Source organism: Zophobas morio, unplaced genomic scaffold (assembly GCF_036711695.1).
Source record: "Zophobas morio isolate AGI-343-1 ecotype UQ-CSIRO unplaced genomic scaffold, CSIRO_AGI_Zmor_V1 ptg000029l, whole genome shotgun sequence".
Lineage (NCBI taxonomy): Eukaryota > Metazoa > Arthropoda > Insecta > Coleoptera > Tenebrionidae > Zophobas > Zophobas morio.
In genome coordinates, this window is record NW_026972134.1 from 4,227,988 (window position 1) to 4,250,231 (window position 22,244).

Here is a 22,244-nt window from a genome sequence, read left to right on the forward strand (position 1 = left end):
ATCTAATTCTAAATGTTTATTTTTCAGGTTGCCGTATTCATCTGTCCGACCATCCGCGCCGACCGTTACTCGATTATTAAAAAAATGTGTTGTGTCAATCATCCCCTGGCAAGTCAGGTCATCCTCAGTAAAACTCTATCCAATCAAAACAAGGTGCGAACCATCATCCATAAAATCGGCATGCAGATCACGTGCAAGTTAGGTGGTACCCTGTGGTGTGTGAAAATCCCTGTTTCTGGATGGATGGTATGTGGAATTGACGTCTACCATGGAGCTAACAAGCAATCCGTTTGCGGGTTGGTGTCATCCATCAACGATTCTCTAACAAAGTACTACAGTGAAGCCATGTTTCAAGATGGCGAAATCGGTGACTTCTATAAAGTGGCCTTCAGAAAGTCGCTGATGCTCCATAAAGAACGACGAGGGAGCTTCCCACAAAAAGTTATAGTGTTCCGAGATGGGGTCGGCGATGGTCAACTAGACCACTGCCGACGATACGAAGTCACCCAGTTTACGGATGTCATCAAGGAGTTAAATATAGACACGACTATTACGTATGTCGTGGTACAGAAAAGGATCAACACTAGAATATTCAAAATGGTGGGCAATAACGACTGTGACAATCCGCCATCGGGTACCGTTGTGGATTCGATCGTGACGCGTCGGTACCTAGCAGACTTTTATTTGGTGCCCCAGAGTGTAAGGCAAGGCACCGTGAACCCGACGCACTACATTATAGTGCACGACGACGCAAACATCAAACCCGATCATTTGCAACGACTCGCGTACAAGTTGTGTCATTTGTATTATAATTGGTCTGGTACAATCAGGGTACCTGCTCCATGCCTTTATGCTCATAAGTTGGCGGCTTTGGTGGGACAGTACATCAAGAAAATTCCCGCAGGGGAGTTGAACGATAAATTGTATTACCTATAAGAAACGAACTTATTCTACTGCGAATTTAAAAAATGACGAAGTGTTCATTGCACAGTACAAATTGAATTTTTTATATAGTTAAGTTGATATTAAGTTTGTATTGTACTGTTGTCAGAGGGGGAACTACGAAAATCGGTGAAATCCTAATAACTGAATTGAGCAAATTATAAACGTTGCCGGATTTTGCCAATTTTCGTTAAGAGCGCCTTTTCGTGTATTATTTTTTTATATATACATATATAAGTATAAGTTTTCTAACAGAAAGAGCAGGTATTCACATGTTACTTATTATATTAAATGTGCAAAAAAAGTTTGATTTCATTGTTAAAATTGTGACAAAAATTAGTTTTAGAAAAAAGTTACGAATATATTTTTTTCGATTTTGAATTTTAATGACTGTTAGTATTGTAGGTACGCCTTCCACGCAATGTAATATCGTACTTGTAATTCTCTACGATTTGTTAAATCCTGCATTTTATTCTTTTTGTAAAATTTATACAAAAATAAATGATATTAATTTTTTTTAGATATTTTTTTTATTTAATTTAATACGCGTCAGGTGCCATATTAAGAATTAACTATCTATAAAGTTTATATCACAAGTCATACTTTCGATTATAAAGATATACATATTCTTGATTAGTAATAGTTTTTACAACAAAATTTATTTAAAATTTTAAAAAATCACTAAACTTGTTTGAAGAATTCAGAAATTATTTACGTACTCGTTACATGTGTATCGTTGCTCTGAGACTTTTCCTAGATCAACATGTCCGCAGTTCATAGGCGCTTTTCTTGGCAGGAATAGTGGACGACGTCACCATTAGGATACCGTATCAAAGCACTGAAAAAAAAAACAGAATGAAAAAACAATTACACTACATACTAATCGCTTATAAAATTTGGCCACTTTGGGAAAAAAGACATTTGATTTGATTACCCCACGTCATCTGAAGGTAAGTTACTATGTGGAGAAACGCCGACCCCATTAAAATTTTTTTAAAAATATTGAAATTTTGGGTTTTCGCAATTAAAAAAATTATCGAAGGTTGTTTCGACAAAACTTCCCTCGCCCCTAAAGTACAATGAAACATTTTAGAAAAATTATGAAATATGATTCACCGAATTTTATTTTTTGATGAGAACCTCTATAAGTTTCAAATGATTTTTTAAGTAAGACAGAGGGCGATTTTTTTAAGATGAACTTACTGTAAATAGAATTGTGGCTCAATGGCTCAATAATCGTACAAGTATGTATGCAGTTTCAACAAAAATTCGTGTGTAGGATAATAATATTTGGACAGGCGTCGATACAAAATTTGGTAAGTGAAAATATCTCATAGAGTAAAAAGTATTACTTCCTTTCAGACGAAGAATAACTGCCGTCAAAGGGATGCCCTTAGCATGTCCGGTTTAACAAGTGAAGCAGGCTCGGGTTTTACAGCTGTTCGCTAAAATTGTCACAAATCACTCCTTGTGTGATAGAGGGTGGGTCTGTGGGTGATAATTATCCTGGGTTTTGTCAAAAGATAATCGAAGACGTCTTAGTATTGTAAAATCTCACAAAAAAAATATAACGTCCATTTTGCAAAAGAAATATGTTTTCCCTTTCTGTCCCCACACGTAAATATTATGATTTTGAGCAATAAAAAAAAATGGAAGATTATACTTGCATTGAGCAGAATAATGAAATTTGTGCGAGGTAAAATTTTGTTCAAAAGTGTCTAAACCACCGAAAATGTTACGATAGGGTTTAAAAAGAAAATTTAAATTCAAAAATTTCGTAAACAAATATCTCACACTAGGAAAGAAAACAATTTATTTACATGCCATATAATTTCTTAATTAATAATCACTCTCAAAGTCGCTTTGAGTGTTAGCAAAAAACTCATCAGATTCACTAAACGCTTCTTCTGATGATTCTGGTTCCACTTCTGTCATATCATAGATATCTTTGGGGATTGAATCAATTACCAACTCTTGCGCTCGCACTAAACGAGAAGCTGTAGGTATGATCCAGCAAAGCTTGCAGTTTTACTTCTGCAACTGATTCAGAAATAACAGTAAATTCTTTTTGTGGATAACACTATTCCTTAGCAGCTTTTAATTTTTGATAATTGGAATAGATATTTGCCCTTTTTAATCTTGCCTGTGTTTTTATTTTCATGTACTGGTTTTTGGTTAGTTTTGTCTTAATAAGTAGAGACAAAGCTTCCTCCGGTTGCCCTTGTTGGTGTTGCATTTACAGCAACTGGGCGGCGTCTGTTTTTCCAGAACGTAAACTCATTTTCGTAGCATAGACTAACTCTTCAGTTTTGTATTCTCGTAATTGTTGAATTTTTCTTCGTTTTCATCTTTCACTGCTTTGTTCAAACGCTTTTTGAGGTCGTCCCAAGCCCGATGTTGTTAGTAAATCTTCCTCGATCACTGGAACTTTCTCAAAAGACTCAAGCGGAAAACGAAAAACCTTATTTAACCATTCTGCATTTTTTTTGTAAAAAATGTTTTTCAATCATATTGCTCCGTTTCCATCTTTTTAAAATTTCGACACATAAATTATCAAGCGCTTCTTGAACTTGTTTAATATTTTCTTCAGAAAATTTTCCCACGTCCAACTGCGACAACACAGTAGTTTGTACATAGTGACACTTGGTTTTAGGATTTTCACGAATTTTTTCGTACCAGACCTTATACAAATCAATATATTTGTATAAAGGCATCCTTGAAAAGTGAAAACATGTTATAAATCATTGTTAAACATATCCGTCAGCAGAAATTAATATAGGATTTTAATAAATATTAATACACATTTTTTTAAAGATATTTCTTACTGAATAAAGAGCAGGGAGACAACTCTTGTGAGTTATTTTTCATTAAAACTGTGTATTTATTTGTAAATCATAAAATAATAATGATACCTGCCCTGTCGCGAAATATGTCCACAAATCTACACCACCTTCAGATGTGACCGCAACTTTAGGCAACTGGGTATTTCTAGAGGTGGAGGAGTTCTTTTAGCAGTAAATAACAAGTTACAGGCGGAATTACTAAACTTATCGTATCTTCGCGATAACATCACTTCTATTGAAGTAATTGGTTGTAAATTTAACTTTAAGACCAAACCACTTTGTATCATATACTTAGTTTATATCGTGGATTTCGAGCCGATCGACTCAGTCCGATCCGATTGAAACTAATAGTATAAACGCTGCAGATCGAATGTTGAAGCGGATTGACTATCAAAATTCGATCCGACAAACTAGTCGGATCGAATCGTACCGATCGGATCTAAAACGGATTCAAATGCTTGAAGATGCGATGTAAACGGCTTGAACTTTTATAGGTTTATTATTTATGTTGACCACTTCACAGATAAAAAGAAATAATGTTATACTATTATCTTTCTCCAAACGTCAAACTCAAACCAATTTCAAACTACAAATCAGTGGATCGAACGGACTGTTTTCCGTGATATAAACGCCCGTAGATTAAAGTGGGTTTGACAACTTCGATCGTCTCGAAATTCGATCGGATCGAAATCTACGATATAAACAAACTAATAGTAGCTTATTTCTCTAAAACACCATCTGTAAATGACTTGTCTATATTTTGCAATTTCTTTGAAGAGCACTACAATTCAGACAGCAATGATTTAATAATTTTGGGTGATTTTAATATACCATTCTTTAACATGGACATAAATAATAATGTAATGAATACAATTAATAACTTTTGCAGATTCTTGAACTTGACCCAATGCAAGGATGTGAAAAATTCTTCTGGTAGATTACTCGACCTTATATTTGCTAATGTAAATTGTAAAATCAGTCATGATAATGATTCTATTATCCCTGAAGACAGCCACCACCCTGCTCTGTTAATTTCTGTTGAATCGTTTAACACTTTTCTTAATTTTACTAATGATTACAGCAACTTTTGGACTTATAACTTTAAGAAAGCTAACTTTCAAACGCTTTATCGCGACCTGTTTGATATTGATTGGTCATTTTTAGACAAATGCAATAATGTTGATGATTCAGTTGAACAGTTTTACAATGTGCTCTATAGTACTCTTGACAAGCACGTTCCACGTTATAACTTCACTTCTAAACAAAAAACAACGTATCCCCTTTGGTTCCACTTTGATATTATAAGAAAACTTAAACTAAAAACATATTATCATAATAAGTATAAACAAACCAAAAATGAATTTTATCTAGACAAATTCAAAGAATATCGTAAATGTGTCAAAAAAGATATTGCATAAAAAGTATATTGAGGTAACGCAAAATAACATAACCAAAGATCCAAAGAGATTCTGGTCCTATATTAAGTCCAGGAAAGGTGAATCAAGAATTCCGGGTAGAATGACATTCGAAAATGATATCATAACTTCGAGCGGAAAAATAGTTGACTTTTTTCTCAAGCAAAAACAAGTTCGTCTGATATCCCCGCACTAACTATCCGCACAATAACTGAAAATGATGTTTTGAATGCTTTAAACAAATTAAAAAGTTCACTAACAAGTGGCCCGGATAATGTTCCATGCTTTATGGTTCGCGATTGCAAATATGTTTTTGTAAAACCCCTTTCAACAATCTTTAATTTGTCACTGAAAGTAGGTTCTTTTCCGTCTTTATGGAAGCTCTCAAAAGTTACGCCCGTGTTTAAAAGTGGTGACAACACAGATGTCAATAATTACCGTCCTATTTCTATCTTGAGTAATTTTTCAAAAGTTTTTCAAATTGTTATATACTCCTACTTATATCCTCATGTAAAAACCTACATATCGCCCCAACAACATGGCTTTATTAATAAAAGATCTACTTTAACTAATCTGACATGTATTACTCAATTTATATCTGATGCTATTGATAAACAATCGCAGGTAGACGTAATTTACATTGATTTCTCAAAGGCGTTTGACACAATCGATCACGGCATTTTATTACAAAAACTTGAGTTATTTGGTTTAACAGGTAGGATCTTTCGACTTATTAAATCATACTTATCTAACAGGTGTCAGTTTGTGTATTACAATGGCTGTCGCTCGTTGACATATGATGTGAAATCGGGGGTTCCACAAGGTGCAAATCTTGGACCACTAATGTTTTTGATTTTCATCAATGATTTACCTGCCACTGTAAGTCCCGCCCTACTGTTTGCTGACGATGCTAAGTTATATAGAATTGTGAACAACATCAATGATGCACTTTTTCTTCAAGAGGATCTTGATTCTCTGAATAAATGGTGTCTGGACAATAAACTTTCATTAAACGCCGCCAATTGTAAAATAGTGTCATTTACTCGTAAAAAATGTCCAATTGCCTTCAATTACAAAATTAAAGACAAACTCTTAAGCCGCCACAATGTTGTTAAAGATCTAGGCATATATTTTGACTCAGAATTAAACTTTCATCACCATATAAACGAACTTACTGCCAGAGCAACTTCTATTCTTGGTTTCATTATCAGAAATAGCAGGGATTTCACTGATTTAAGCATTATAAAACTGTTATATAACACTTTCATCTTATCTATCCTTCAATATTGTTGTCCTATATGGAACCCAATTTATGTCACACAAATTAACTTACTCGAATCTGTTCAAAGACGCTTTTTAAAATTTCTTTGGTATAAGAAGTACGGTGTCTACCCTGAACGAGGAATCGACAACGAACTTCTCAATAGAGCGTTTGATACGTTACCTTTAACAATCAAAAGGCAAATAAATATTGTCATATTTTTCTATCAACTTCTAAATTACAATGTCGACTGTGCTGAATTGTTAGCTAATATATCTTTTCATGTACCTCGCCAAAATTCCAGAAATATTTCCCTAACGTATACGTCCACACCACATTCTAATACTTTCATTAAATCTCCCATATACACAATGTGCAAACTTTATAATAAGGAATTCTGTATTATTGATATATTCAGTTTAATAGTTTAAAATTTAAAAAATTAATCATTCAACATTGTTATGCAAAATTAAATGTTTAGCACTGTTTTTTCACCTTGTTTATACATTATAATGATTTGTTATTTTTTGTTCTTTCTTTTGTTACATTTATATGAGTAAATTTTGTTCGGTTTAGAATGCTAATAATTTTGTTCTTTTGTATTAATATCGTTGAACTGTAATTGCTGCAACTGCTAATAATAATTTTGTCCTTCTTTTTATTACATTTATATAAGTATAATTTTGTTCGGTTTAGAATGCTAATTATTTTGTTCTTTTTGTATTAATTTTGTTGCTCTGTAATTGGTTTTGTAAAAACTGTTGGGCAATAAACGCTATTATTATTATTAAAAAAAAAACGTATCTTTAAAAGTTACAGGAAGTAGTATTTTGTAGTATTTTATTAACGATATATGAAGCTATATTTTAGAACAAAAACGAATTGCACCAAAAAAGTGTGGGCGCATTCAAAAATGAAATTGTGTAAAATTTTGCTAACGTGCAATGTAGTTTTTAATGACACGTAACTATGTAAATAATTATTATTTATATTGAAAAAAATATACGTAATGAGCCACCTACCTTTCATTGTTTCAGACATTATTAACAATTACCACTGACGTAGTTACAAATTGTAAAAAAATACTTTCAACACCGCTGCGATATCTGCCGTAATTTGTCACAACTCGACCACTCAAGAGGACTGAATATTATAAGCTGTCGCTTGAGCGCAAGTGGATAAATCATACTGGAACTTGCACCCCTACTTAGCCTAAATATTTACTTTAGAGAAATATGAATTTTAAAATAATTTTGAAGAGTTGCAGTTTTAGACTTTTGGCCAGATTTCCCAACTTTGACCCACTGTGCGCTGGTAGAAAAACGTCATTAGTGACGTCAGCGTCTCGTCCAACAAGGTCCGTTACAACACATTGTCTATCTAAAGCACTGAAAGTTACAAAAGACCACCCACACCTTGGGGAACTACGCAACGGAACATTCAGAAATACATTGAGCAATGGAAATTTTAGCTGTCAGTACAATTCACATCCCAACTTCTTACAAATGAACTTACCTTTGATTTCCAAATCTCTTTTTGCAAACTTGACACACATTCATCTCCGTAACCAAAACATGCTGACTCTGTAAGTGGAGCCGCATTTCTTGGCATTGCAGATGTTCCGCGTAGAGCAAACCCTTTAAAAGTTGTACCCTCCGTCTCTCTTTAACCGCTTTTTGCAAAGCCACTAGCAAAAACTTATGAATTCTCGTAACCGGGACATTGTCTGGCAACACCGCAAGAACCTCCAAAGGATCCATTTTGAAAGCATGTTCTTTTAAAAGCTCTAGAGCCAGCTCTAGATCCGGTTGTGCTGTTTTCGGTGAGAGAGTCAGTCCTGGAAGCGCTAGAGGACAACTGTCTGGATTCAAAACGAGCTTAATCAAAGATGCATAAACCTGCTGAGAAAAAAAAATCACTGATGGAAAATACAAAATATTTTTCATTACGCTTTGGCATCCTGGAGTGTTCGATTCGTACACTTTTTGCGCATATTCTACCGCCTTTTGTACATCTCCTAAGGCTCTAACATAAATGGCTAATGACTGTTCGTGCTTTCCCAACCGTCCTAAGATGATGGCTCTTTCTTCTAGTAAACTGTCAGTCGGGAAGTGGCCGAGAACCGTGTCCGCTGTGTAATGTGGACTTTTCTTTAAAAATTCGAGCAACTTCTTTCGCGTGTGTTCTGCAGCTGCTGGTCCTTCGCTTACTGCTTTTTCGCGATATTGATGGACCAGAGCGTTGTGAAAGAGTGGATTGCTGTCCTCCCAAACGTGGACAACGTGTTCTAGGTACGGTATAACGACTGAGGCGTGCGAGCGGAGGAGGAAATCTAGCACACGCGGTCTGGGAAGGGCTTCTACTTCTGCCAAATCTTCAGTGAATATCTAAAAATACAAATATTCCTACTTTACTTCAGGCGAAAGCAGAATTCTAAACTAATTTGGCCAAGATTTTCAAACTAAGACTCATCCTCATAATTTTAACGTGATCTTACCTTTAGTCCTTCTTCTGGGGAGGCAGTCAATACCCAATCGGAAAACTCGATTATCAATCCCATATTATCAGCACCCAAATGCTGTAAATAAGCTATCGTTCGTTCGGTTCCTGCTTCCTCCTGCAACAACTCCAGAGCACGCCTATGCTGTCCTTTCGTTTGGTACAAAATAATAAGCTCATTATGTTTACCCATTTTCTTCAAGATTTTTTCAGTCTCACCCAAATGACAATGATTTAATCTCAACAAAGGTGCTACTAGAGCATCATTAGTTTGTAGATAACATTTAAGAAGTGTCGTATCAATGATCTGTAAAAGCTGTTGGGTAGATTTACTAAAATTAGTTTTCTCGTTAAGATTGCCTCTAGCGTTTACGTTCGCCTAGAACAGTGTTATTTAAAAATCGTTACTGAGTGAGGAATTAAGACACTTACTTGCGTTTCCGACTGAAGTCTATGTCTCATCTCTGTCAAATAATCAATCAAAGCCAACAATCCAGTCTCTAGTTCTTTCTCAGTCAAATCCTTCGGAGGTTCCGGATAATCCGTAGCTGCAGTCTGTTGAGGAAGCAAGTCCGGAAACAGCCTAATCACATCGTAAGGATCTGTCTCCAATTTCAAAAATTCTTTCATACTCTCGTGGAACTGTTTATTCGCAAAGAGATCGTAAGCTAACAGTGTCTGAATCTGGTGAATCTTCTCCTTCTTATCCTCTTCATTTTCATTTGAAATTTCCTAAAAATCAATACATATAATCAAAACTCTCGACTTTTCATAAACTTTAACTTACTGTTAATTTTAAAGCCAACTGGAACTGTTTAGAATCCAACAAGACTTTCCTCTGACGTGCCACATCCACGGCACAAATACACCAAACCTGACTTACAGACGCGGTATATAATAAACCCTGTTGGCAGGTAATAATGAATCGCACTTTTGAAAGATCTGGTAAAGTTTGAACTACACCAGGAGGTTCCAAAGTTTGCACTTCTATACACTCTGGAAGTACTCCAAGTGCGTATGGTTCATCCCACGCTAAAGTTAAAGGAACGTCGGACCACCGCAAAGCTTTGGTCTTTTCAGTCTGTCCCAACACATTGACTAGAACAGTTTGGGATTCTCGACACAAAGCAAACGTTTTGTCTGATGCTTTCACGATACAGGGTTCACTAGACCGGCTGCTGCTGGTCGGAAAAAGGTCAGTTTGTTGTCCATTTAACTGAAATCGTAGGAGTAGAAACAACAGTAAATTAAGAAAGTATTTCCTCTTACTTCTATGAGTGCGTATTCACCTCTGTAACCTACACAGATTGTTTCTTCACACCACACCATAGATTTTGGAATTTCGGCCAAGTTTATGTCTTCCATGAGTTGGAAAAATTCATTGTTTTTCAAGTAGTATAGTTGGAGTTTTCTTTTGACGGCGACGGCTAATCGTACTAAGATGCTGGTGTCGCCAGTCAGAGAGGTTTTCTTTTGGATATTTATGGCGAAAATTGTTGCGCCTTTGGATTTTTGGATTTGGTGGACTGTTGTGAAATTGATGGCGTTTATGTCATGCAATTGTATTAAATTGTCTAGAGCAGAAAAAATACGCACAATATTAGAAACTGTTTTATATTTAAATACATAATTTCTTTATTTCAAAATTCTGTTTTGTTTATATTCCCCTATTTACTAGTTAACTATTATCCTATCTAACTAGATTTACAATCCATATAAAAGTAAGACTAATTAATTATTACACAACAGAAATTGATCTAAAAAAATTGATGCATATTTAGTTTATTGCAAACTGGGCAGTTTGTGACCAAAAATACATTATTGACGTTTCAAAATAATGTTAAATTAGTTATTTTCTGTGTCCGAGATGACTCTTGCATGTTTATGGTATTATACTGTCCCTTGGTTTCACACGATAGCGACTTACACAAGTTCTCAAAAAATTTTAACTTCTGTTCATAATTACATGTTTATTCAAAGTAGGCCCAATTTTTTTTCCACTGATCATACAGTTAATGTTTCTGTGAAAAATTTGTATATCTTGTTTACAACAAAAACGACGTGCAAACCTGGCCTCTAATTTAGCTCTGATGCCTCATAGACAGTATTAATTTCCGATGTCTGAACAAAAACAAAAAGGAAAGAAAAACACATTTGCAACTCTGGTCATAACTCAACTTTTCTTTCACAACAGACATTTGCAAAGTTTCCTCTTGCTGTTACAATGCTACCCAATTTTTACGGTTTTGCCCTTAATCGAATCTGTCTGTTCTTTATTCTTCCTTCTGGTGTTTGGTCGTCGTTAATATATATTCTTTTTTCTTTAACGTTCTTTAATTTATACTTGTTGTGCACGACTACTGTTTTGTCCTGCTCTTCTTCCATTTGTATTAAACATATTTTTTCAGTTACTTGGTAGGCATTTTTGATGTTTACCTTTACTTAATTATCTAACAATTTCTAAAATATAGGTATTTAAGGCAACAGACCAAGTGAAACAGACTTTCCCGGGGAAATCGATGTATGGAATACACATCTGAGAAAACAAGACCCTTTTTTAGCAAAAAAATTTGAAAAATCGAAAAGTCGAAAAATTTAAAAAATCAAAAACTGAAAAATAACACAATTTAAATATTCCAAAAATTGAAAAATAGAAGTATCGAAGAACTGAAACATTAAAAAATCGAGAAACCGGGAATCGAAAAATCTAAATTTTAAAATATTTAAAAGTCGAAAAATCAAGACATCAAAAATCCAAAATTTAAAAAAATCGCAAAAATTAAAAAATTGAAAACTTGAAAAACCGAAACATCGAAAAATAGTAAAATCGAAAAGCCGAAAAGACGAAAAATTGTAACATCGAAATATTTAAAAACAGATATCGCGAGAAATCGAAATATCACCGGATAGAAAAATCGGGAAATGCAAACGAAAAATTAAATAGTTAAAAATTGTAAAATCGAAAAATCCGGAAATTGATCAAAAAAAAGTCGAAGACTCGAGAAATTGAACAATCAAAAAATCAAAACATCGAAATCTTATCTAAAATCAGGAAGTCGAAAAATCGAAATATCGAAAAATCTAAGCATTTCCCAACAAAAATTCACCATTTGAACACGTTTGTAGCTTTTTTTTGTGAAAAGAAGAATCACAAGGTAATTGCTTGTAGAGAAACGAGAATTTGGCAATTAAACCCCGCCCCCAGACTCACGACGAATAAAAAAAATCATTACAATTGAGATAGGGCGGGTGGGTGGGGCTTATATTTTAGTTTTTTTTAATAGAAGTATATGCAATATGTTTTTTGAAGTACTGTTGTTGTTAAGTACTATATTAAGGAAAAAAAACACACAGATTAATACCCCCCCCCCCATCTCAATTGTGAGGAATTTTTCGATCGTTTTTAATTTCCGAATTTTCTCTTCTTCATTTTCTTTCTTTTAGATTTCGTTTTCTCTTCTAGTGTTTTTTATTTCTTCACCAGCTCCATCTTGTATGTATTTTACGACAAAATACACTTTTTACTCCACGAGCGTAAGCAAAGGAAGTATTATAATCGAGACCGTCGGCCGACTCTATACTTTTACATTTTCTCGACCTTTCATGACCCCTAGAAGACAAAGAAATAGGCCTTCCGTTTCCGTCTCTCTGTCTGATGATGAAACGAATTTGGTACAAACTTTAGCTCAGTATGTTAAATAATCTAGCTTTCTTTATACTTCGTTAATTTTCTAAAATTTCTAGAACTTTGAAATCGTTGTTAACTGATCCTAATTAAAATTTTCTCTAGCTAGGTGAAAACAAGGAAGGGATCAATACAGTAAAAAGAGATGAAAATATATAATAATAATAATAATAAGCTTTACTGCCCAACAGTTTAAACTATTTAAATTTTCTTACATACCTAGTGAAATTACTAAATTATAGACTTAAATTCTAAAAAAAAACAGAAGAATTAATAATAAAATAAAATAAAGCAGTGATACAAGAAAACAGTACTTCAGCTAAAACTAAAAAATCCTAATTACGCCTATCTGATTTTAACTTATAACAAAAAATATCACTAAACTCTTTATTTGCATTGCTACATATATGATACAGCGGTGCTCTTCTCAGACAATTATTAGTTTTAGGTGTTTTTAAATAAAAGTAGTGCTATAACGTGAAGCAGCTCGGGGTACAATAAAATTAAGTTGATATTGTGTATTAGCTTCCAGGCAAACTGAGCACTGAGTTTGTCTCTGCGCTTTTGGAGGCTAACAAATTCATGTTCCTCAAGCAATGAGTTATAGTCTATGTTGCGCTCAGGATAGACTCCATCAATTCTGAATGAGTGATACTTCAAGAAGCGTTTCTGAATCCGTTCGAGAGCAAGACAATGTGACGCATATAAGGGATACCAGACATATTACAAGTATATTCTAGTTTAGATAGAACAAAAGCAGAATATAGAGATTTCAGTAGGACTGATGCATTACTAAAAGCCTTGGAGTTACGACAAATAAATCCCAGCATTTTTGAAGAAGAGGAACAAACAGTCTCAAGATGCTGAATAAAGGAAAATTATGTGAGTCAAATAAAACGCCAAGGTCTCTAATAACAGTATCTTTTTGCGTGAGAGTTGCATTTTCCATTAAATAATTGGAGTGATATGGACTAACTTTATGGGTGTAACTTACAAAACAACATTTATTAATATTTAGTCTGAGTTTGTGAAGGTTACATAACTCATAAAATATATTAATATTTTGTTGAAAGTGTACGATGTCAGATTCACTATTTATAGCTGAAAATAATTTAATGTCATCAGCATAGGCTAATACTTCACAACTCGAAAGATATAATAAATCATTAATGAAAATAATGAAGAGAAGAGGGCCAAGATTTGACCCTTGTGGTACCCCGAATGTAGCCATATAAGTGTTAGATCTAAAACCACTATAAAAAACATAGCTTTCTCTATTTGTGAGGTAAGAAATCATAAGTTGCAGAAATTTTGGAGAAAAACCCAAGCCGCTTAATTTCTCAATTAGTATCTGATGGTTAATTATTTCGAAAGCACTGGAGCAATCAGTATATATAACATCAACTTGTCCACGTTGTTCAATTTATTCACTAATAAACTGGGTTTTGACCATCAAGTTGGTAACTGTGGATCTTCCGGGCAAAAAACCAGGCTGTATCCTTTAACATTGTTATATATATTTTCGTAGATTGCAAGCTCAAAAACTTTAGCAAAATTTGCCAAAATAGAAATTGGCCTGTAATTGCGTACTTGATTTGGATCGCCTTTTTTAAGTACTGGTGTTACTCGTGCTCGTTTCCAGGTATCCGGAAATGTTACTGTATCGATAGCTAAATTGATTATAATTGACAGTGTCTTTTACAACGAAACTGGGAAAAAGATCATCTCCAGCAGTAGGTTTGTGCCTTAATTTTGACATTAATGAGACAACTAAATCTTCCGTAACGTGTCTCATGTTGAAGCTAATTTTGTCAGATGTGACATCGGTGTTAGTAACATTCATAGAAATAATATTATAAATGGAAGTAACTTAGAGAGAGACGCGCGTTGCCAACACAGTGGGACAGAGATAGGGCTCTCTGGGTGGCAAAACATTGACGCGAAACTGCAGACTACTGTGTTTCTGGCGGTTTCTTTCGTGCTGTCGCATGGTATTTAAAGGTGTATTTTTGCAAATTTAAGTTTTTTAGGCTCAAGTTACCTTATTTAAATGACTGCAGTCTTCTAAAGTTGTATTTTATCGGACTATTTGTTAAACATCGTGAAATCGTGTTGTGCGTATAATTGCAAAGAACATACAAAGAAAGCAATCCTGTTTCATTTCATAGGTAATAATCACATATAGAGACGAAGGATTTCGTAATTATAATTTAAAAAGTTTGTTAGATTCCTTGAACATTCCGAGTTACGAAAAAAAAGGATTGTTGCTACAAAAAGAGGGAATTTTATATCTATTGATTATTGTTTTAATTATTTGTACGTGGATTTAGAAAATAGATTTTACTAGAAAATTCCACACAATTTAATATGTTTAATTTAATTAGGCACCCTGTCACTTTTATCGAAAGTTTAATTAATTTTATCCTAAAAATTTCAGATTTACCAATGAACATACACTACAAGATTAGTTAACTTGTAAAAGATTATTGTATTAAGTGAATTCGTAATAAAATAATATATTGTAGATTCTGTATACATTTCATTTTATTAAAAGACTGTCTCCACCACTTAACATGATTTTTGTTGTTTCATATTACACATAATTTTAATGTAAACTGTAAAAATATAGTTTTCATTAACAAACGTTTGTTATAATTGATTGTTTGAACAAATTCGTAAGAAAATGTATTAATTCCCGTTCAAATGAAGCGTTTTTTGCCACCCAGCACGTGCTACGTGGTCAGCCGTCCTTTTCCCACTGATGCATAACAACTCTTGCTATTTCTTTCTTGTGTTGATTACACTCGCTCGCGTATGGAAACGTATACAAGGCTCCATCCACTCCTTTATTAGATCAATGGTAACATTAGTTTTGTCGCCGAAAATGTTAACAAAATGATCAGCAAAAATATCAATAATCTGTTGTGGATTTTCAAAATTTTTTCCTTCATAGGTCATTTTGCCAGGAATTCTAGATGTACCTTTCTTTGATTGAATATATTTCCAGAAATCTCTACGAGAAACATACAGTTCATGCTCAATATTTTTCAAGTAAGATGCATAAGCAGTGTTAATCATTTGTTTGCATAACACACGAAGTCTCTTAAATTCCTCAAAATAAAATTGGTTGCTGTATTTCTTCCACCTTTTTCTATATGACTCCTTCAATTTTAGATTGAAATAATGTTGCGAGAAAACCAAGGTGGAAAATTTGACATTTTTGGAGAATATTTAGGCACAAAGAGTTCAGAATTTTGTAAAAAATGTTATAAAATATGTCTAATGCAGTATTAACATCTTTAACTAGTCCAATTTCAGACCAATCAGCATTGAATATATTATAATATAACTGATCATAATTAGCTTTTTTAAAGTTAGATCTGTTTGCTGTCGGAAACTGTTGATGTTTTGATGGGTATTTACGTTCAAACGATATACAAAGCGCAGGGTGATGACGATCCTCAGGCACAAAAGGAAGATTATTTCTCTCAACTTCAATGTCGAGTTCTATATTAAATAAGACGAGATCTAACAACCTATTGTTGACATTATCGACAATATTTTTGTAAATTTTGATTACATTGCGACTGATATTCTTGATTTGGGCAGGTTTGACCACAAAATCCAAACTTTAACTTTACAAACACACAAGGAACCCGATAAAAATGACAAGAGTGCAACTTTTAAACGCATTTATAGTGATAAAAATATCAATAAATTCATTTCTCTTTTAAATGAGGCAAATTGGAACGAGGTGTACATAAATTCAAACTGTGAAAGAAAATTCAATTATTTCCTGGAAATATTTTTACATAATTATAATCAGAGCTTTAAAACTAGAATTTTTAATTCAAAAAAAAGGAATGTTACAAAAAGCATTTGGATAAATTCAGAGGTAAAGCAGTCGAAAGAAATATTAATGTTCATTTATAGCGCTTATAAACAACATCCAACAACAACAAATAAAAAAATCTATGAAGGTTACAAGAAACGGCACAATGAGCTTCTACTCAAAACGAAGCAAAAATTTTATGAACAACAAATAAATCAGTCCGATAACAAATCAAAATCTGTATGGACTATCATTTCAGAGGAGACAAAGAGCAGAAACTCTAGAAAATCCAACAAACAACTGCCCGAAAATTGCAACCCAGACAATTTTAATAATTTCTTTTTGGAATATGCCGATAAGCTAGTGCAAAAGATAACTCCAGAGGGCAACACATATAAGAATTTTATCCAAACCACAAAATCAGTTCCGTCCCAATCGATGTTCTTCCATCCAATGTTAGAAGACGATGTACGTATTATAATAAACAAACTAAAAAATAAATCAACCGAAGATATATTTAATATCAGCGTTAAAATTCTAAAAATATGTAATGCGTCAATTGTCAAACCACTAACAGAAATTATCAATGCTTGTCTATTGCAAGGACATTTTCCTTCAAAGCTAAAAACAGCAAAAATAATACCAATATATAAAAAAGGAAATATTAATGAACTAAAAAACTACAGACAAATATCTATTCTGCCAGCCTTTTCTAAAGTCTTTGAAACGGTTATATCAAATCAACTCCTTAAATTCTTTGAAAAACATGGCATTTTTACATCAGAACAATATGGCTTCCGAAAAGGATTAAGCACCATTGATGCTGTACTATCTCTCGTTAACTATGTGAAACAAAGTTTTGAAAAGAAGCAAGCATGCTGCGCAATTTTTACTGACCTAACGTCTGCATTTGATTGTGTGGACCATAACATTTTATTATACAAGCTAGAATACTATGGTGTGAAAGGAAAATGTATAGAAATGCTTACTTCATATCTATCAGAACGCACTCAGCATGTGGTTATAAACGATAAGGCTAGTCAAGAAGGCAAAATATTACGAGGAGTCCCTCAGGGATCAATACTTGGTCCTATTTTGTTCCTTGTCTACATCAACGACCTAGCAATCAATATGTCACAAACAAATCATACAGTGATGTATGCAGATGACACTTCGTTCTGTGTCAGTGTGGACAAGGAACAAAATACCGACCAGGTATCTCAAAATATAATAGAATCGGCGGGAATTTGGTTTGCAGCAAATAAATTCGTTCTAAACAAAAACAAAACAGACATCATGGAATTTCAAAATTGTAATGTGAAAGCAGATAACGAAATAAAATTTCTTGGACTCTACTTAGATAATAGACTCTCCTGGAATGCACATATTGAACATATATGTAATAAGTTATCTTGTGCCGTTTATGCGATACGAAAAATTAAAGTAACAATAAGTGAAAAAGCTGCCCTTCTAACTTACTACGCACTGTTTCACAGTATTCTTAATTATGGAGTCGTTATCTGGGGTGACGCAGCCTTTACATGTCTACAAAAAGCTTTTGTCCTACAAAAGGCAGCCATTAGGGCAATAGCCTCGGCAAACTATAATGCAACCTGCAAAAACCTCTTTACAAAATATAAAATCATGACACTTTACTCCATGATAGTTTTTGAAAAACTAATCTGCGTAAAAACAAAACATCTCTGCATATCCAGTGATGTCTGAAAAGCATAGATATAGCACGCGCCGCAATCAAGATCTTTTTATACCCAAAGTAAGACTGAAAAAAACCGAAAACATCGGTTTACGTTTCTACAACGCGCTCCCCCTTAGTATAAGAGATGCTGATATTCGGGTGTTCAAAAATACAGTCAAAGATATTCTAAAAAAAAACAGTTTATACGATCTCGATGCATTTTATAACATCGATTTTAATTTGTAGGCATGATTTAACTATATTGTTCTGTATCTATTATTTGTGTGTTATTAATTTAGTGTGACAAGTCGAAATTTTGTAGAAAATCTCCGACAAATAAACTTATTATTATGTTAAGACCCACCACTGACCCGGAAATGACCGGCATTCAGGCAAGACTTCTATCATTACGGGTACTAAGACCAAGTAATGATATGCATTGATTAGATTAACAGAACAACTTTCGAGATTCTAGAATTACAGCATACAAATTAGTCTGCTATTATTCTCTAATCTCACCCCATCCCCAAAAGTCTAGCCTAACTACCGACCATTTATCCGCGCATCACATGAAAAGTGACCTACACTACTCTGACCTACTGGTGCTAATCTAATCTGACTGACATGATCAGACTGTTCAAGAAACTTACGAACAATATGACATGTTCCTAACAAAACAGCTTTTTGAATTTTGACAATTATTGAATCATTCAAATGCAAAGACTTTAAATTCTCAACTAAGCTATTTGGAACTACACCTACATTAGAGATAACTAGGGGTAGAATTGAAATTTTATTATTAAGACCCACCACTGACCCGGAAATGACCGGCATTCAGGCAAGACTTCTATCATTACGGGTACTAAGACCAAGTAATGATATGCATTGATTAGATTAACAGAACAACTTTCGAGATTCTAGAATTACAGCATACAAATTAGTCTGCTATTATTCTCTAATCTCACCCCATCCCCAAAAGTCCAGCGTAACTACCGACCATTTATCCGCGCATCACATGAAAAGTGACCTACACTACTCTGACCTACTGGTGCTAATCTAATCTGACTGACATGATCAGACTGTTCAAGAAACTTACGAACAATATGACATGTTCCTAACAAAACAGCTTTTTGAATTTTGACAATTATTGAATCATTCAAATGCAAAGACTTTAAATTCTCAATTAAGCTATTTGGAACTACACCTACATTAGAGATAACTAGGGGTAGAATTGAAATTTTTTTAAGATTCAACATGGATTTCATTTCTATCGATAATTAATTGTAGATATTTTGAAATCTTGGTGTCGTATGTTTGAATAATGTTGTTTGTGTTAGGAATAGCAATGTCAATGAGAATGGCTTCGTTCGTGTGTTTTTTGATAAGTATGATGTCTGGTCTGTTAGCTGTAATGTTTAAGTCTGTAAGTATTGTGCGATCCCAGTATAATTTGTATTTGTTATTTTCAAGGAATGGAGACGGAATGTAAGTGTAATAGGGTGTCGTATCTTCGATTAAGTTCATAAGTGTTGCTAATTCTTTGTGAATGATTTTGGCTGCGTTGTCGTGTCTAGCTTTGTAATCAGTTTGTGCTAGGATGCTGCAAGAAGAGATTATGTGCTGGATCGTTTCAGGTTTTGCTTTGCATAGGCGACAGCAGTCGTTTTTTATGTTCGGATCTTTGATGATGTATTTTCTATAATTCTTGGTATTGATTACTTGGTCTTGAATAGCAAACACAAATCCTTCTGTTTCGGCATACAAACTTGATTTTTTTAACCAAATCAATGACATCTTCTTATTGACATGATTTTCTTCTAAGTCTTTGTAGAATTTTCCATGTAGTTGTTTTTGTTTTAGCCCACTTATTATTTTATCTATTGTGTGGGGGGTGTGGATTTCTTCGGTGTTCGACAGATTTAAGGGTGTGTGGTTCAAATCTGCTCTTGTGATGGTGCGAAACATATCATTTCTTTCCGCTCGTTTCAAGAAATACTTCTTCAAATCTGAGATTTGTCTCTGATATAAGTTTTCTAAGTTCTGGAAACCCCTTCCTCCATTCTGTCTTGGTAATGAGAATCTTTCAATCGACGATTTTGGGTGATGCCTTCTATACTGTGTGAAGATTTTCCTTGTTGCGATGTTTAAATTTTCAATTATTATTATTATTATTATTAAGTATATTATTAAATTGTTCAAAATTAAGTGATCGACAAAAATTCTGAAAATTTTGTAAAATATTTGAGGGAGGCAGAGGTACATCACTTCTGAAGTGGGTTAAATTGAAATCACCAATGAAAATAACAGCCTTAGTCAGGAAGAAGGATTCAAGGACTTCCAAAAGTACTATAAAATCACTGTTAGACAAATTAGGCGGGATATATATTGCAGCAATGTAGAAGGTAAAATTATCCAGCCAGCATTTACACATAACTATATCAGCAGATGGCACAAGGTCCGTTATAAATGATACATCCAAGGTATCGAAATTAATTGACTGCTTTATAGCTAATAAAACACCACCCCCTGGAGACTGGCCCAAAATGAAATATTTTCTATCACATCTTATAACATTGTAACTTGAAGAAAACAGTTCCGAGTTGTAAATTGAATCTTTCAACCATGTTTCAGTTATAATAACTATGTCATAAAATTCATCTAAAGTAGATATACTAGTGTAGAAAGGATCGTAAGCCACGGACATTCTGATAATATAGATGAAAATGAGTTAGTTTTTTGCGTGTCTGGTATCATTATTATTTTTAAGAATAATTTGAGCTAAATTATTACGATAAGTTAGAGCCAGATTCTTTTCACCTCGAGATTTCCTACCGTTGAATTGACCAATAACAGAACTATTCCATTTTCTCTACAAAATTGTTAGATCCGGGCGAAAGTTAGTTTGTTTATTTGGATTGTTTTTATTATATATAGATTTATAGATCTGCAAGAATGCTTACAAAATTGTTTTAAAGTGGTTTGAACAAAACCTCCCTCGCCCCTGAAGCACATTCAATCAACATGAGTTGAGTTTCTTAAATGAATTACAAAATTTAACTCTCCAATTTAATTTTTTCTATCATAATCCCTGTAGATTAAAATAAAAATAAGAATGGGTTATTAATTATTAAAGCACAAGTAAAGGAGCATTATCTGCATATGTTTCAAGTGAGCCTTAACAAATTTTGTGCCGACATCAACTTTAAGTATAGACAAATTTATTATTTTTAACGTAGGTACAGTGTAACACTAAAATAACCACTGCACTGAGTTATCAGAATTTTAGAAAAAATATGAGTTAAGCCTATGGTAGTAGAATGATTTTTTTTTATTGTGTCCGAAAAAGGCTCATTTTACGGATTTACATGTGTCCGTAAAATAGCTATTTTAGGGAGTGTATTTACTAAAAAAGAAATTGTGCGACACCCAACAAAATATACCTAACACAAATATAAGTACAAAAATATTGTTACCAGGACAAAATAAATGCAATAAAGAAAATAATATACAACTCAAATGACAAATACATATTTTGTTTGAGTTATTTCAAGAAGTCTCAATTTAACTGAAGTCGAAAGCTTACCTGTCAAACTCACAAGCAAATGGTAATCTGGAATTACTTCTAGCTGTTGCACGGCCTTTTTACTAAACGATTTGTTATACCTCATCAACTGCACTTCACATTTGTCGTCGTTTTTAACTAAACTATACATAAACAAATGCCCCTGGCGAGTACCCACGAGAAGATTATCATCTGGAACAACCACAAGTAAATTTATTTACAATAACCTGAAAAATTACACAAACCGTATGCTGTAATTGCCTCTATTTGGAATGTTAATTTTAGAAGAGAGTGGACTTGATAGGCTTCGTGCATTTTTGAAATATAATTGAATTAAACGATGGGAGTTGTATGTTACCGAGAATTGTCAAAGTTTGACACATAAATATAACCTCCAAATCGAAATTTTTATTGCAGTATTTAATTCCACTTAAATCAATTCTAGATGCAGAAATAAGACGATTTTATGGTAATAGTCGGTATGCAATTAAGTACAATTATTGTTGGTG

At 33.6% G+C, this 22,244-nt stretch overlaps 2 protein-coding genes across 3 annotated transcripts in view; one reads left to right on the plus strand and one right to left on the minus strand.

Annotated features, from left to right (window-relative positions):
- LOC135137727 (piwi-like protein Ago3) overlaps nt 1–1,462 on the plus strand; it is a 13,828-nt gene extending 12,366 nt beyond the window's left edge. The window contains exon 5 of the mRNA XM_064067448.1: nt 28–1,462. Coding sequence (XP_063923518.1) covers nt 28–936 — 909 coding nt within the window. The 3' untranslated portion in view covers nt 937–1,462. The remainder of the gene's footprint in view (nt 1–27) is intronic.
- Nucleotides 1,454–22,124, minus strand: LOC135137728 (vam6/Vps39-like protein). Of its 2 annotated transcripts, none has more exons than XM_064067450.1 (9): nt 21,981–22,124; nt 21,757–21,927; nt 10,230–10,534; nt 9,748–10,176; nt 9,393–9,692; nt 8,959–9,339; nt 8,411–8,848; nt 7,977–8,359; nt 1,454–1,780 (listed from the first exon to the last, which is right to left on the minus strand). In XM_064067450.1, exons 1-9 carry the CDS (start codon nt 22,048–22,050, stop codon nt 1,717–1,719), a joined length of 2,541 nt encoding a protein of 846 aa, XP_063923520.1. In that variant the 5' UTR covers nt 22,051–22,124; the 3' UTR covers nt 1,454–1,716. The 2 variants fall into 2 exon arrangements, with proteins under 2 accessions (XP_063923520.1, XP_063923519.1); XM_064067449.1 differs by having other exon boundaries at nt 7,977–8,362.
- Nucleotides 22,125–22,244: the final 120 nt, after the last annotated feature.